The sequence below is a fragment of the Phalaenopsis equestris genome, unplaced genomic scaffold, assembly GCF_001263595.1.
Source record: "Phalaenopsis equestris unplaced genomic scaffold, ASM126359v1 Scaffold000198, whole genome shotgun sequence".
Taxonomy (NCBI): Eukaryota; Viridiplantae; Streptophyta; class Magnoliopsida; order Asparagales; family Orchidaceae; genus Phalaenopsis; species Phalaenopsis equestris.
The window spans coordinates 122,055-139,138 of NW_018164640.1; the positions used below are offsets into that span (position 1 = coordinate 122,055).

Consider the following 17,084-nt stretch of genomic DNA (forward strand, 5'->3'; position numbering starts at 1 on the left):
TATAAATTCATTGAGTGTTAGAATTACATACAACTCAGTTCTTATTTATTTACATACCATAACACCAAAACTTCTGCCCACGCTTGATTCCTGGCCTGAGATAGTTGGTTCATCTCTACCTACAACTCTTGCTAGTCTATGATCTCATATTCAAGTGAAAATAGAGTATGAAATTGCCATGGTTATTGGTATAAAAAGGAATCAATTAAAGTTGCATGAAGCTTTAACCAAAACAACTCCAACATAGAAGGTAGAGCATCTGATGAGCTATCAGCCCAAGGCTAGAAGCAACAAATTAGCAAACACATGAACACACAAAAGCATGGCAGATGAATCTCTCCACACCAAATGAACCAGAAATTACAGACAACAAACATAATCAAATTTAGTGACAGCAAGCCAACTTACTGGTCGAATATAGATTGGATCATATGAACATAAATTTTTAACAATCTAATTCACTCAAGTGCCGCACAACTAATTAATTTGCGAAGAAAAACGTGAAAAACAAGAGAAAATAAGTGTCCAAAAAATTAGAATCAAGGTTAAATTGCAGTAAACTCTTATTGTAGCAACTGCAGCATGAGTGATGTAAATAACATCAAGAACTGAAACAATGTTCTCATCTGTTAAATATCCATTCACCAAAAAAAAAAAAAAACTCGAAATAAAAATCATATAATAAAATTGAAATGTAAAGTAATAGAAGGCAAGCTAGTCGCTAGTCTCTGAATGTGATTACTTCTATCAACAATAGATTCATTAATAGTGACGATTCGATACCTCAAAATTGCTAATGTATAGCAGGCAAAAGCTAGTACAAATTGAAACTTATATAAAGGAGAAATGGAAAGAACAAGCCATCTAATAGCAGTTGAGCTAGGCAAACAGCAGCGGAATAAGAATCTGTGCCTTTGGTAATGTCCATGGAAAGCATGGGGGAGCTTGAATGGATACTCAGTAAGCCTTGCTCTAGTGACCTAGCTCTTGTTGCTTAGCTTGCTCTTCCAGATGCAGCAGTTCTGCTAAAGCTAATAGAATAACAGAATGTTCTATACTTTGAAGAAAAAAATTGTTAAATTTGAATCAAGGCCCTAAAAAGAACTAACGATCGCTAAAGAAAGTTAGAAAATTAAAAAAAGGTACCCTTCCACTTTTGGGTTTGTGGAACGAGGCAAGCACGTATAATTATGTGCAAGATTCCACACTATCACATTAGTACTGCTACTTGGCGAAGAAGACGCTGCCAGCGGTCCGAGCTTAGGTTAAAAGTGTTAAAAAAGTTGTGTTGGGACTTCCGTTATACCTTCCTCTGCACGAAGCACCAGGAAGAGTGCTACGGTTGAAGAAGGAAGAAGCAGGTTGTGCAGCTTCATGGGAGAGGATGGAAGAGGAAGGAGACCGATGGACAGGACTTCTTTTAGCGGGAAAATTTGAGATGAAGAAGCTGAACTGACAGAGAAGATGACCAACGAACGAACACGAGAGAAGAGGCGGGGAAGGAGCAGAGCTTCAAGTCCCCTAACAGCCCGAACGACGATCGATCGAAGGGGCAACTGGGTAAAAAAACCGTGGAATGCGGGCCGCGGTGTCGATCCCGCGACCCGCTTTTTAGCGAAAACCTTGCCTATGGTGGCCGCGAAGTTCATCTGCAGCGCCCCTAAACAGTAATTTTCGGCAGTAGGGTGCCGCGAAGCGCTCTAACAGCGCCCCCAAACATAGCCTTAGTTTAAAAGTAACATTAGGAAAAATTGAACTATAGCATTATGGCCCATAAAATTCATGTGTGTTATTTTGATCCCCAATTGTTGAACTAAGGTAAAAGAACACTTTTGTAATATGGTACCGCTCACCTACCACATCTCACCTACCGCTCACCTAACACTCTCTTGCTTCTATAAATAGAGAGGGTGTGAGACTTAGGAGAGAAAAGGAAGAGATTTTAAGCTACCACAAAGGAGGAGAGAATAGCTAGAGAGTTAGAGAGGAGGAGAGTATCTTGAGGCCTTGTATCAAGGTGTCGCTTGAGAGGAAGGCCATAGAAGGAAGATGAGGACTCATCTCTATGTATAAGCTATGTATTCTTCATTTCTTTTGCCTTAATGAACTATTTGATTGATTCCCTCCCGTGGACGTAGATCCAGCTGGATTGAACCACGTAAACGATTTGTGTTTGCTTGTGTTCTTTGCGTTTCATTTCTATGACAGGAAGTACATATCCCACAACAATATGTTTTTTGAATAAAAGTTCGATATGTGCGAGCTGCGAAGTGTAGACGAACTCACGCCACGATGAAACTCGCTAATACCTCAATGAAACAAACAACACGTAGAATTCCATCGCATTTCTCCCCAACAAAACAAGCTTTACCGTGCACTCAAACGAAGCCTTAGCGAGGTGAGGTTGTCAAACACAGCTTTCGCCGAAAACATTTTAAAAAAACAGACAAAACACAATTTTGACAGATTACCCCAGAGGCACCATTACTAGCCCACTTCCGGACCATTATTAGCCAGCTTCCCTCACAAATCCAAATGCACAACCATTCCCAAAGCTTCAACTTTTCATGGCTGCTCATTGCCTCAACTTGATCTTTTCCTCCTTCCTCCTTTCTTTAATCCTCTCTCATCTTTCTTCTCCCATTCTCTCACACCAACCACTCCAAACCAAGAGAGATCCTTTTTCCTCCGTCAACTTCCAACTCTCCCAGCACTTTCAGTTACCCAAATCAAAGGTTGATGATCCTCCTCTTTCAACCGCCGACCGTCTCAAGAACAAGAACAGAAGAAGTGTGGGGAGAAGGAAGAGGTTTTCAGGCCATTATAAAGTTCGAGATATGGTCTTCTCCTCTATGCTTCCGCGAGGCTTCATTCCACCTCTAGACTCTTCGTCCTGCCACAACGAAGATCCTAACTCCACCAATGCCGTCCATGGATTGCTCTGCAGTGATGACCGCCGAATTTGGACACCTTAGATTCTATTTGTGAAGGCTATTTGTTGTTCTTGCAGTTGTTTGCTGGCTATAAAATAAGAATGAGATGAGATAAATTCCTTAAACTCTTTGCCTACATTTGAAATTTGCAGATAAATTCTAATTTCATCATAAAATCAGTTTTTACTGAATTACTCATAAATCAAACATTCATAATGCAATCATGAGATAAAACTCCTCCAAACCTAACGTTGGTTAACTCTCTAAAATTTAGGTTTTATATAGATGAGTGTTAGAGAATTCTATGGCGTTGGGGTAATGAATTATCGTCTTATCATTGCAAGAGAATCCAACACGCACTCAGATAGAATAAAACATCCAGTAGAAATACCAGAAGTTTTTATGTGGAAAACTTGGAAAGAAAAAAAATCACAGTTTCTCAAGATATAATATTTAAGACTGTCAAAAAAAGCTCGTTCACAAACAGCTCGTGTTCGGCTCGTTAAATAACTCGTGTTTGACTCGTTGGTTAAGTAAAACAATCGAACACGAATAAATTTTTTAAGCTCGAATTATAAAAGAGCCAAACACGAACGACCATTTGTTCGCTTGTGTTCTGCTCGTTTTAGCTTGAAATAACTTTATTTATATAATAATCTATTATATATATTATTTATATAATTACATATTATATATATTTATATCTAAATTTAAATCACAACAACTCATTTGGTCATATGATTTGCGTCTTCAATTGCACAAATTTGGCACAGTTTCAAATTTAGTACCCTATATTTAATTTTTTTTTCAAATAGATTTAACGAGACAATTTCGAGCCGAACTTGAACACATTGTTCGTGAGCCAATTTTGAACACGATCCGATTTCAAACACGAGCAATTTCAAATAAGCCGAACACAACCCAAGCATGAGCTCGCTCAAGCTTGGCTCATTAACAACTCTAACAATATCCACTGCATGGTTGTCGGAGGTGAATGCAGTTGATAATAGTTGTTAGGACTTCAGCATCTTGACTTTGATAAGTGTTGTGCCTGACATTTTGTACTTCATGCAGCTTTGTCGAGTGCTTCGTTGTTCTGCAACATATACTAAGATGTTGCAGTGCACATTTTGACTCCGTAAGAGATTTCTCTATAAGGATTAGGTGGTGGCCGGTGGTGGTCGACACTAGCTAGCGAGCGGTGTTCGATGTTGTGGGTGGAGTTCGTCGAATCTTTGATGCAGAAACAATGATGGACTTTAGCTCCTTCTCCAAGCTCCAGTCTTTCCTTTGGCTCAGGGTTGAGGTCTTCTCTCAAGAGAGAGGTAGGGCTCTATTTACATAGTATAGATTCTAAATAAGAAAGAAATTCAGGCAGCTCTAGTCGAATGACCTAGGAAGATTTCTTCAATCAGACAGTGTTCCGTGGACATTTAAGTATCTTAATGACGTCATAACTAAGTGTGCTTGGGCTTCTTGGATTCGTCTAGTAGAGTTGCTCGATTTGACTATAAACATGTCAACTTTGGAGTCCGTTTAACTATCCAATTATGCATTGAAAGCTTCCATAAGTAGTTTAACAACTTGATACAAACTTGATTTAATTCAGATTGAATCAATTTTGGTATTGTTAAATTTTTCTCGTTGAGTTGGTCAACATGACCATAAGTTTATTGAAATTGGAGTTTTTGGTGGCTTTTAATTAAAATTTAAATATTTTTTTGTTCAAAAAATTACTTCGAGATTCATCCCATGTCTCGAGATTTGTGTCGAATGATAAAAATTTATTGATGACGTATCACATAAATAAGTTTATGTGTCGACTGTAATACAAAGGATCTAAATAAGATTCCTTGTGCCAAATATTACTCACGAAAATTTTAACATAGTGTAAGTTGTATCATTTGTATGTCTTATTCAAATGACTACACTAATGCAGCTTCAAGTTATTATTAGTATATATCATGATCACATGGTGTATCTTGAATTTATAGTTTGAATAAAGTTTCCTTTCAACTAACCATAGGATACGACCCATAGTTATATAGGATTTAACCCATAGTTATTGCTTAGAAGCATTAATGCATATGGCTCTACGTTTAAATATTCATGTTGATCCATGCCTACAATCATTGTTAGCAGGTTTCATTAAAAGGCTCTCTCATCTTAAAAAGACTCCCTAATTGCATGCTTCAGTTCTGAGTTTGTAAACAGCTCCTGTCCTAATTCTATTCATTCATTCAAGGAGGCATCATTTCAAAAAGTAGCTAATTTCATTTCTATTAAGAGATTTTGTTAGGATGTCTTGGTGCAAATTGTATTGGGATGGATTTAAAAATCATTAATTTAATGCAATAGAAACTCTTCATGTTTATATAGGATTTAACTCATAGGCTCATTGAATTTGTCTCCCCGATAACTCTATTTGGCTATAAGCTTGTTGAATTTGAAATCTATTTGACCTTCTAATTGGGCACCAGAAACATCCAAAAATGGTTAAAACGGTTTGATCCAAACTTGATTTGTCTTGGATTGGACCAATTTTGATGATGTTTGACCCGTCTCATCGAGTTGGCCAGTATGACAATATTGTTGTTCAAATCAGAGTTTTGGATGATCTTTAATCGAAGTATGAACATTTCATGATAAAAAAATACTCTTAGATCCATGTTAATTGCCTAAAGATTCATGTCAAATGAAAAATTTTGTTGATAACATACCAGTAATTGTTCTGATGTATCTTATATCACACATGTTAATATGGTGTTCCATTTTTATTTCTCTTTAAATTACATTTATTGGTCTCATTGTCGCTGATATAGAGAAGTGATTTAGACATTTTGTGTCATAAGAAATTATTGTCAAAGCAATCAAAGTATTCCTCAGAGACGACATCATCTAGTCATTCAAAGTCTTCTGCTAACACATCCAAGTGTAAATTTGAGAATTTTAATGGAAAAAATCATTTTTAATATCTCAAAAATGATGATGAGAGCATTTTCATCTAATGAGGATTTTAAAAACTTTGAAGGAAAGGAAAAATAGAAGATAATCAATTGCAATCAATTCAATCATCTTCAATCTGAGATATGAGATTATTCATAATGTAGCAAATAAGAACACCACAACAAATCAAAATATATATGGAAAAAGTTAGAGATATTTTTACATGATGAAGTCAATCGCAAATTAACTTGATTTGAAGCAATAACTATTCTTATTCTACATGAAAGGTGGTGCAACCCTACAAGATTATTTAGATGCCAAGAACACCTTATTCTTAGGTACAAAGGCTGTAAAATAACATAAATATTTAATCTTGCTATTCCCTAATACTCACTCATGGGTTAATTACAGTATTTAGCCAACAATAGTGTACAAATACAAAAGAATTCAGATGTTACCTACACCACAAAACTCTCAATATAATATGTTCATGTTGATCCTAAAACTCACCAATAATCAGCGCACGAACAGTCTCCACTCTTGAACTTATGGAATCTATTTGAATCCCTAACAATTATTTCCCTCTCTGTAATCTTCGAGATAAAATTAAAAGCAGTATGACAATCCCCACAAATTCTCAGGTTCTTAAAGACCCTGATGGAGGTTCCAGGTGGGGTAGCAATAATTCCAAATGCAACAGCAAGCTTCTCGCTATGGTATGAAAGGTTGTGCTCTTTCTGCTCATCCTCAACATCATGCAGTACAAAATTTGTATCTGGGACATACCCTTCCTCCTTCATTTTGACTTGCAATTTCTCCAGGAATGCAGAGATTTGTTTTGCCTGTGGATGGCAGTCATCTCCTACTAAGAACACATGAACTTTTCTCTTAACCTCAATCCAACTCGAACCTGGCTTCTTTACAACGCCTCTTTCATCCATTTTTCTCCTAATTTTCTCAACTTCATCCCACTTGCCAGCAGAGGCATAGATATTGGCCAATGCAACATACGTCGCAGCATTTTCGGGCTCTATCTCAAATAAAGATTCCGCTGCTCTTTTGGCTAACTTAAGATTTCTATGCATCCTACAGCCAGCAAGGAGAGAAGCCCACAAGAACTTATCAGGCTTCATTGGCATCGCATTAATTATATCTTCTGCTTTCTGAAACTGCCCTGCACGGCTGAGGAGATCAACAACGCAGGCATAGTGATCGGTGGTGTGCCTGAGCTCAAATTTCTCCTTTATTGAATCAAAGATCTCAAGACCTTTATCAACCAGTCCAGCATGCACACATGCTGAAAGAACTCCAACAAAGGTAATGTGATCCGGCTTAATCCCAGATTCAAGCAGCAGCTCATAATAATGCAGAGCCTTTCTGGGTTAGCCATTCTGAGCAAATCCAGAGATTATCGAAGTCCATGAGACTAAATCAGGGTTTGGCATTCTTTCAAATAAAACCTTAGCCTTCTCAATGTTTCCACATTTGGAGTACATGTGTAAAAGAGAACTTGCAGCAAAAGATAACTGATTGAATCCCACTCTGATCATGTGGCCATGTACTTGCCTACCTAGCTCTTCAGCAGCCAGCTCTGAACAAGCATCCAAAACTCCAGCAAAGGTGAAGTCATTCGGTCGAACACCAATGCTGAGCATATGAGAAAAGAGCTCCAGCCCCAACTTTGTCCTTCCACCATCAAAATACCTCCCAATCATTGCTGTCCAAGAAACAACATCTCGGTCAGAACTCAAATCAAACACCTTTTGTGCATTGTTGATGTCCCCGCACTTGGCATACATATCTGAGAGCGCGCTCCAGACCACGGCATCAGATTCCAGCCCAGCCCTCACTATATGGCAGTGAATCTCCCTCCCATGCCGAAGACTACAAACCGCCGTAGAAGCAGCAAGAGCACTCGAAGCAGTGAATCTGTTGCTGTTCTTAAAATTACCAGCAGTGTTTTCATGAAGCATGCGCCTGTACAGATCCAGCGACTCAGATGGCAAGCCGTGACGAGTATAGCAAACAATTATACTGCTCCATGAGAAGTGATCCCGTTCAGAAATCTCATCAAAGATGCGGCGGGCCTCAGCGAGATGACCTGCAATGGAGTAGCCGGCCATAATGGTGTTGAATGAGCAGGTATCTCTGTGGGGCATATCGTCGAACAGTTTGCGGGCGTCGACAAGGTTTCCGCATTTACAATAAAGATGAAGAAGACGATTACAGAGAGCGGTGGAGGGATGAAGGAGAGTTGAACGGAGGTTCCAGTGGAGGCGGCGAGCAGCTTTGATGGAACGCAGGTGGAGGCAGTGGTCGAAGGCTTCGTGGAAGCGATGTTGGTGACAGAGAGTATCGATTGATTCAGCTGAGAAGATCGGTGTTTCAGCGAAGGGAAAGAAGGAGGGGGGAGGTCGTGCGGCCGGTGGGAGGAGTGAGGCGACTAGTTTTCCGGCGAAACTGGAAAAAGGACGGGTTACGAGCTTGCAGCTACCCATAATAACAATAATAGAAAAAATATTAGATAACGACTCCGAATGCAAAGCTGTTTGAGGAGTCCAATCTCGTGCTGACACGTAGAAGATCGAAATCGTGCGACTCAGCCCGACCGATGTGTTATATGAATATATCATTGCATGTGAATATTCACTCGCGTTATTCATGTGTTATTGGTATGTTATTAAAGGTTTATGAATATTCCTTCGCATTATTACAATAAAATAATAGAAAAAATATTAAATCATGACTTCGAATGCAAAGCTGTTTGAGGAGTCCAATCTCGTGCTGACACGTTGAAGGTCGAAATGTGCGACTCAGCCCAACCGATGTGTTATATGAATATTTCATTGCATAAGAATATTTCATTGCATGTGAATATTCTCTCGCGTTATTAATGTGTTATTGGTGTGTTATTAAGGGTTTATAAATATTTTTTCGCGTTATTCATGTATTATTTAATGTATTATTCAATTTTTGTTATAGGAATGTTCCCTCGCATTATTCTCAATATTTTTCGCATTTTTCATGTGTTATTTAATGCGTTAATCATGTGTTATTAGTGTTCTCTTGAGAGTTTAGGAATATTATCTCGCGTTATTCATGTGTTTTAATGTGTTATTCTCAAAATCACATCAATAACACACCAATAACACGTGAATAATGAGAAAAATATTCAGAATAACGCGAGGAAATATTCGTATAACGCAGGAGACGACTTCATAGAACAAACATTATGGTGAAAATTGAAAAGAAACTGTCTATTACTTTATTCTTAAAAATAGTTATATCTAAAAATTTATTTGATATAGAGTTATTCTCTTTGTATTCTAAGAAAGATTATTCAAAATCATGAGAAAAAAAAATTGGATTTGGTACATTTTATAATTAAGTTCGGCCTAACTTAAATGCTGAAATGATGACTTAAACAAATCAACCCAACATAGGTGTTGTACTCATTTTTTTAAATACTTCAGGCCCTTTTGTGACAGCTTTTTTGATGCGGTGCATTTTTGAAAATGTGGTTGGGTCTGTATGGAAACAGCGGCCCGATGACATTTCTGAATAATCTAAGTTAAAACGCGACCGCAGGTCCAACCCAGCAGCATATGTTTCTTCACGTACATATTGCCCCAACCCAGCGGCATGCGTTTCTTTGTGTACATATTACCCCACAACCCCCGTGTCTATCTCTCGTGTTTCTTCTGACTCTCTCGACCCCGTGGCTCCCTCTCTCACGCTTCTTCTACCCTATCTATCTCTCTCGATTTCTCTCTTCATCTAACTAAGTAGTTGATAATCATTCATCATGCCAAGTGCTAAATAACCATTCACCAACTCAAGTGGTGAGAGCTCATTAACTTAACTAATGACAGAAAATTGTTAGCCAGTTTGGCATGCAATGACACACCCTTCTATCCAAAGGACATTTTCTCTATAGAAAACTCTGTCAAGCTACAAATTGCACAATGCATCTTTCTTATTTCAATAAAACCCCAAGAGCTTCCCTCCCTTCAACTCTCTTTCTATTTCTCCTATTTTTTCTCCTCTTTTTCTTTATTATTCTTCTTATGTTTAATAATTATTGAGCTTCAAAATTTTGTATTTACATGCATAACAATCAAATCATTTCATCACGTAAAAATATCACTATTAATAACTTTATTAGTGCGAAATACGCATTGATAACACTTTTGCTTAAATATTTGGCTCAAAATCTAACTTCCAATGGCTTAAAGGGGAAGCAAAATAGCACAATGAATTTGAACAATAAGATCAAAAACAGGGTGATTTGGTGTAGTCCTGTTACTGCTTTCTTCAAAACCAATATTGATGGGAGCTGGAAAACTAGCATTGATGGTGTTGGAGGTGTTTGTAGGGATTTTTTTGAGTCGTGTTATTTGTTCGTTTGAGGTTATCGTTCTTGTATCGTTTTTGATTGCTGAAGCTGATGCTGTAGCATTCGGTCTGATGATTGTTAAGAAATTTGGGTGGAAAAACATTATTGTAGAAGCAGATTGCTTAATTCTTTGAAAATATTGCAGGTATAATAAGACAAATCATCACTCGAGCATTAATCTACAGATGAAAAGAACTGAATAATCGACCAAGAATTCGATTATTTGCCGGACTTCCCTACATTATTTTTATTTAAATTTTCTTAAGATTAAAGTGCATATGAATGATGTGTATTGCACTAATCTCGAGGTTAATCCTATAAAATTTAAAATTATCAAAATAGTTTATATGAAGATATTTTGGAACAAATGTTCCCACCATGGCCATGCTTCGGCTGTAAGTAATCTTTCACTGATGAGTAGGAAAAGTTCATCACCCAACAGGCTCTGCTTTAAAGCGGAGAAAGCCATTTCCTGCATGCTCTGCTTTAAATCGCTGCCTTTAAAGGCTTTGCTTCGCGGCGCTGAAGCAATAATTGCTGAAAAGATGATAACAGTAATAATAATAATTTACGTGTATTCGTGTTCCGCTCGTTTGCTTAACGAGCCGAACACAAGCCGTTCACGAACAAATAGTCAATTTGACAATCCTAACCAAGTAACAATCCTAATCACGTAATCATAAAATGTTGGATTGATGCAAGATTTAAAACATCATTTTAATATAATTTAATAATTTTTATTTTATATATATATATATATATATAATATAATTGATTGGAAGTATTTCGAGACAAACAACCGAACACGAGTTGTTCATGAACAATGAGAACGAGCCGAACACGAGCTGTTTGTGAACAATGAGCCGTTTTGACAGCCCTATTTACATATATATCGCCCAATTTTAATGTATAAATAGAAATCTAAAAGATATACTTTACTTTTTTATATTGATATCATCTAAATTTTTTATATAAAATAAAAATATATAATTATTTTAATTTTTAAGAAGTGATATATTTTTTATGTATTGAAAAAAGGGCATATATATAAATTTAAATTTAGGTGTTAGATATATAAATTCATAGGAATTAAATGATATGTACTAGAAAAAGTTTAGAGACCTGCACACAATACAATTTCTTTTTTTTTTAAGTGCCGGCGATATTGGAAGTTATATGGTCGTAGCTAGGGTTGTGAACAAGTTGAGCTTGCACGGGTTAAACTTGGCTCGTGGTCGGCTTAAACCGAATTGACTTGTGTTTGAAATTAGTTCATGTTGGAAATTGTTCGTTGGCAGCGTGATCGTGTTCGACTTAATTTATGTATTCATGTTAGTGTTTGACTCGTGTTTAGCTCGAAATTAACACATTCAAATAATTAGAAAAATAAATGTAATATGCTTGATTGAACATGCACCAATTCAATTCAATAGAAAGCGCAGAACTGCATGACCGCATAAGTTGTTTTAATTTAAAATTTGATATATAAGTATATATAATATATTATTATATAAATAATAAATATATATATATATTTTTATTTCGAGTTAAAAAGAGCCGAATACGATCGAAAGAGTTTTTTGAATTTGATTCGTTTATAATTCGAGCTTCAAAAAATTATTTGTATTTTGCTTGTTTATTTAACTAACGATTCAATTAAGAGCTATTTAATGAGTCAAACACAAGCTTTTCTGAAGAATTAATTATGTGGTATAAAATTTAGGAAAAAAATAATGAAAAATTTATTAATTTCAGATTTATTGATATATTAAAACATTTATCTTTATATTATACTTTTTTTTTTAATGCAATGCTTCCACATAGACTTTATGGATATATTAATTAATTAGTTTTGATTTTTGCCCTATAAAATACAAATGCTCAAATACCATAATTATTTAAATTTTCACTAATTACTTCTTTTCTTTGATTCATTATTTTCATGCAATTTTTAGAGATATTTTTAAATTTTATTGGCTAAAATGTTTATTGGGATTCCTCTATAATGCATCTTCCTACAAAAATCTTCTCATTTGATGGCTTTTTGGGCCTCACCTCTCACATCCTTTCCTTTCTAGTTGATAAGCCTTCAACTTTTTTTTTTTAATCTTATTAATGTTATCTAATGACATGATGGTGGAGGCTAATAGGAATCAACTAAGGTGGTAGGGTGAGGTTTTGTGAGTTAACAATGATAAGGTCATGTTGATGGAGAAAACTTATTGAATTGTAAAGACAATAGCGAGTGTACTCTTCAAATATTTGTAAGGAGATAAAGGATTGTGTAGTATTTGTTGGATACTCGATGAGAAGAAAAGGAAAAGATAGATAGGACACTAAAGATTTTTTGAGTGATTAAACCAACCGGCTTATTTTTATTTTGAGATATTTCGATGATATTTTTTTTTTTTGGTGGAACTTGATCTTTTGCAAAAGGGACTTCATCAACGAAAGAATATCAAGGAAATGCATAACTCAATTCTTGGTAGAAGTGAGAATGCCTTTATGATATGGGTTACAAATATTTGTATTTGTTGGATGGTGTTCACTATGAGGCCTTTCTGTCTCTATCTCTCTTTCCCCCTTAATCTTCCCACTCCCCCACCCCTCCCACTATGCCTTATTTTCTTTGAAGCAGTTTAAATACATGTCACATTTCATTCGGAGGTGCTTGCCAAGTGGCATTATTCATAAAGTATGATTTTAGTTGCAAGGTTAAGATAATAGAATGTGGTATAAGAGGCAAAATATCTTTATACATGAAATTAATAGTGGACAAAGTTGTAATCGAGGTTGTGATAATGGGGAACTAGACCCAAATGGTGTTAAAAATGTGATTATGTAAGGAAAGTACTGACACAATTTCTTAGTTTGGATAATGACATTAATCTGACTAATAATAAAGGTTGCTCAATAGCAAGTGAATTTTTAATAATATTAAATAGGTATTAAGAAAATTCAATAGATGATATTCTTGAGAGGTAGCCCTTGGCTAGATTGAATCTGTAAAATTTTTTAGAATATGATAAAGGATTGAGCTCAAGGAATACTCAAGAAGATATACGAACACATGAGCAAAGCCTTTCATGGCCTTGTCATTAAGAAAAGGTCAAGGACTAGTTTAAATACATTTTTGGGGGAAAAACACAGCCTACTAAAGTGTCAAATCAATTGACCATGATGGATGGCGGCCCTCAATCGTCCGCCATTTGTAATGATATGATTAAATTTTCATATGTCGGAGATTATTAAGGCTACAAATGAAGGAAGAAGGCTCTAGTGCTAGAAGTGGATGGAAAAGGGGAATGACGTTGTAGTAAATGAATCCAAGAAAACTTAAGAATCATTTTAGGATTAGAGTTCTCTTAGAAAGAAATTGGATGAGTTATTGGGATGTAGGGAGAGGCTTAAGTTTATGTTATATTTAATTGATAATTTTTTCTTACAAGATGCTAAAATGAAGGGAATCATGTAGGGTTCTTAAAGAGGGTGAAGAAGCCAAGAGGTTTTTCTTAATACTCCTTTTGCATGATGATGTTGGGGATGGAGCAAGTGTTAAGAGGTTGAAGCTAAAATGTAGGAGATAAGAATGGAGGTGATTTAAAGTGTTGTTATACAACAATAAAAACAAAATAAAAAAAACGATTGTATAATTCAGTCATCAAGCTAAATTGAGATGAATGATACAAAATAACTTGCAAACTTTCATTAAATATTATTAAACTTAATTATAATCTAAGATAAACCATACAACATCCATTTATAGGTTGGAAGTCAATTTTTTTTAATTGAAAAAAAAATATTATAGCTCATTAAGACTATGTTGCTGGTGGTCGCCATTTGGGCCTCTACATAAGAAGGATAACTCTTATTGAATGTCATTTTTTCATATTTCAATTTTCACTTGATCCTTCTAATTGTATGATTTTCCGTTAAAGATTCAAAGTTACAAATTAATCATATACATGTCTTCAAATAATATGACAACCTAATACAATTGAGCTACATAAAATATAATAATAATCATCTTTAAAAAATCATATCAAAGTAACAATACAACAAAATAACTATTTTTAATAACTCTTTGGCCCTTTATAATTTTAATCTTTAATCATGAACCTTTTGGGAAATGTGAAATTACATCATCTATGCTCAAAATTCAATCCTAATTCATATAGCAAGGCAAAACACTCTTCCAACCAGTATTGAATAATAAGTTTTTGCTCATATTATTAATTTTAGAGGTCATGCATAATATCATAAATATTTTTCTCATAATTAACATTATTTAATTTTTTTTTGTTCTCTTTGATAACCAATATGACATGATAAAAATATTTTATGATCATTATTTTTAAATCATGCTAAGGTTGATGTAGCTAATATTTAACAATAAAAATATAAATAGTAATTCATGTATGATCTAGAGTTTTTATTAGTTATGAATGTATATTATTTTACTAAAATATCTTAATTGTTTAGAAAGGATCTTCAAGTCATAACTTAAATTTCCTAAATGAGTGTAGAGATGAATAGGCCACACCATGCATTAGAGTTGAGCTCTTTGCTAAAATGAGTTTTAGCAAATATTTTTTAATTAGCCCTTGAATTATTTATTATATAGTGCTCTAAATCATTCTAAAATAGACCCATCAATATTTACAATGAAGTAAGATCCAGCATTGCAAAAGTTTTGGCATACTTTAGTGTCCCTTTAAAATTCATCACATTTTTTAAAGCTTAAAATAATTGCATATATAGTTATATAATTCTTAAGAAAACATATCTTAATCCTTTTGATGATTTAAATTACTAAAATTCACAATCCCATTTATGTACTATTACGACTTCTTACCATAACTACTTTAATATTTGTTGTTGACCTTGTATCTCATGAAAAAAAATCCTTTTGCTAATAATTTGCAACTTTCTATTCATAAAATATCTTATCTCCCTTAACATATGGATTATCAATAATGAACATTTATGTGTACATACATATGTATGTATGTATGTATGTGGATGTGCATATATGCATACATACACGTGTTTGTACAGACATAGATATGTTTATGTGTGTGTGTGTGTGTGAGAGAGAGAGAGAGAGGAAGAAATGTATGTTTGTTCAGTACTAGTAAAAATATATTTTTTAAAACTATTAATATAATTATACAATAGAACGAAGTTGATTTATGTTAGTATAAAAACCTGTTACCACCAAATTCCCATATATTTATTTGACAATTGTTGGTGATGGTCAGCACTGGACTTATTGGTCATAGTAAGTGTTGGCATTGTCGCCAATGACAGGTGACAATGTTGTTAGCAAAGCAAAGGAGGGCAGTGACCTTATTAGTGATGGTGGATATCAAGTCTATTAATGATGGTTGGAGTCAACTATCATAGTAGCAATAGGCAACAAATATAGACGATAAAAAAAATTAGGCTTTGGAAAAATAAAGCTTTTGATCATCTTCTCTTGAATATTTCACGGCGCCTCATTTTGAACCACATTGTAGAGAAATTTATATTTATAAATGTTCAAAGATGTATTTTTGTTATTTTGACTAGAAATCTATATAGCAAATTGGATACTCCATGTATTTCTTCTTGATCACGTATTATTTTTTAGAGAGCTTCAATTATATTACAATTGAGCGGTTTTGGTTTCATTGCTTTTGACCAGTCATGATCGTCATTTAAAAAACATGCAATATTTGAACGACCCTTAGTCACTGAAATGGTCCCGTAAAATTTACAACCATAGTTATGAAGCTTGATTTTGGTTCCATTACACTCAAAATAACAGTGTTATTGGCATCATTTAATTCATTTCATCAAGATGCCATTAAGAATATAAGCTTGCTTTAATTTTTCAATTCCTTAAATATTACTCAATATATATTCTATTTCGATAGGATTTAGTTCCTCTAAACAAATATATTATTTTACTTTTCTTCTTAAGAAAATTTCATTCTTAACGTCGAAGTACCCACTCTCCATTAAGTAAAGTTTGGTGGGAGGCTCATCCAAAAATGACATTTTTAGCGTAGCAACATGCTTTCAGTACATTTAAAAATTGGTTTTGCTCTAATTGGATTCAGATGTAGTCTAGGCTATGACAAGACATTATTGTACTTAAAATCATCATCTTCATTTATTTATTAGGTTTAGGGCTGTTTGCAATAATAATATTTTGTAATGTATTGAAACTTTGCCAAGCTCATGGCCTTGTACTTTGGAGATGAAAAGCCTCTCTGGAGGAGTTATTGTGCTCTATGTTAGAACACACTAGCAATAAGGAAATGAAGTGGATCTATCTGTTGAATTAGTTGGGTAAGAATTTGGCGTGTGTGCATGTAAAAGAGGCTAAGCAGAGTGAGCCCTAAGCGAGTGTGAGAGAGCAAGGTCGTGCAAAGTGTCAGAGTGAGGACAAGCGGAGCTAACACTATGGGCGTGTTTGGCTGCATTTAAGATTCACTATAGAAATTTATGCTATTTCTAACAGTTAAAAGCCATTGGTAAAAATAAAAAGTTCGCCCGTTAACAATAAGTCAAAGGGTTTCAATGGTCAAATGGATGTAGCTTATTGACTTATCGATAATCTGAGAAACAACGAAAGTTTTTACTATTTGTTTTTATCTAATGGCTAAAACTCATGTGTTTAAGTTGAAAGCATGACCATTAATTAGCGGTCGGTTATTCATCAGTTACATACTTAAAAGAACAAGATTGTCGGTTAATGATGAAAGCAAAATTTGATTAACTATTGATTAAATAAACGAGAAAGTTGTGATATTTGCGATTTG

At 34.8% G+C, this 17,084-nt stretch overlaps 2 protein-coding genes across 2 annotated transcripts; both read right to left on the minus strand.

The window, feature by feature from the left end:
* Positions 1-6,377: 6,377 nt before the first annotated feature.
* Positions 6,378-8,173, minus strand: LOC110022598 (pentatricopeptide repeat-containing protein At4g37170-like). The gene has a single exon (XM_020721633.1). It carries the CDS (start codon positions 7,016-7,018, stop codon positions 6,386-6,388), a length of 633 nt encoding a protein of 210 aa, XP_020577292.1. The 5' UTR covers positions 7,019-8,173; the 3' UTR covers positions 6,378-6,385.
* Positions 7,248-8,377, minus strand: LOC110022583 (pentatricopeptide repeat-containing protein At4g37170-like). Its single transcript, XM_020721613.1, has one exon. The coding sequence runs from the start codon at positions 8,375-8,377 to the stop codon at positions 7,262-7,264; it is 1,116 nt and encodes a 371-aa protein (XP_020577272.1). The 3' UTR covers positions 7,248-7,261.
* Between the last annotated feature and the right edge of the window lie 8,707 nt (positions 8,378-17,084).

What these genes read in the sequence shown, in the direction of transcription:
- LOC110022598 (XM_020721633.1), bottom strand. Translation starts at nt 7,018, where the DNA reads ATGCCAATGAAGCCTGATAAGTTCTTGTGGGCTTCTCTCCTTGCTGGC.
- LOC110022583 (XM_020721613.1), bottom strand. Translation starts at nt 8,377, where the DNA reads ATGGGTAGCTGCAAGCTCGTAACCCGTCCTTTTTCCAGTTTCGCCGGA.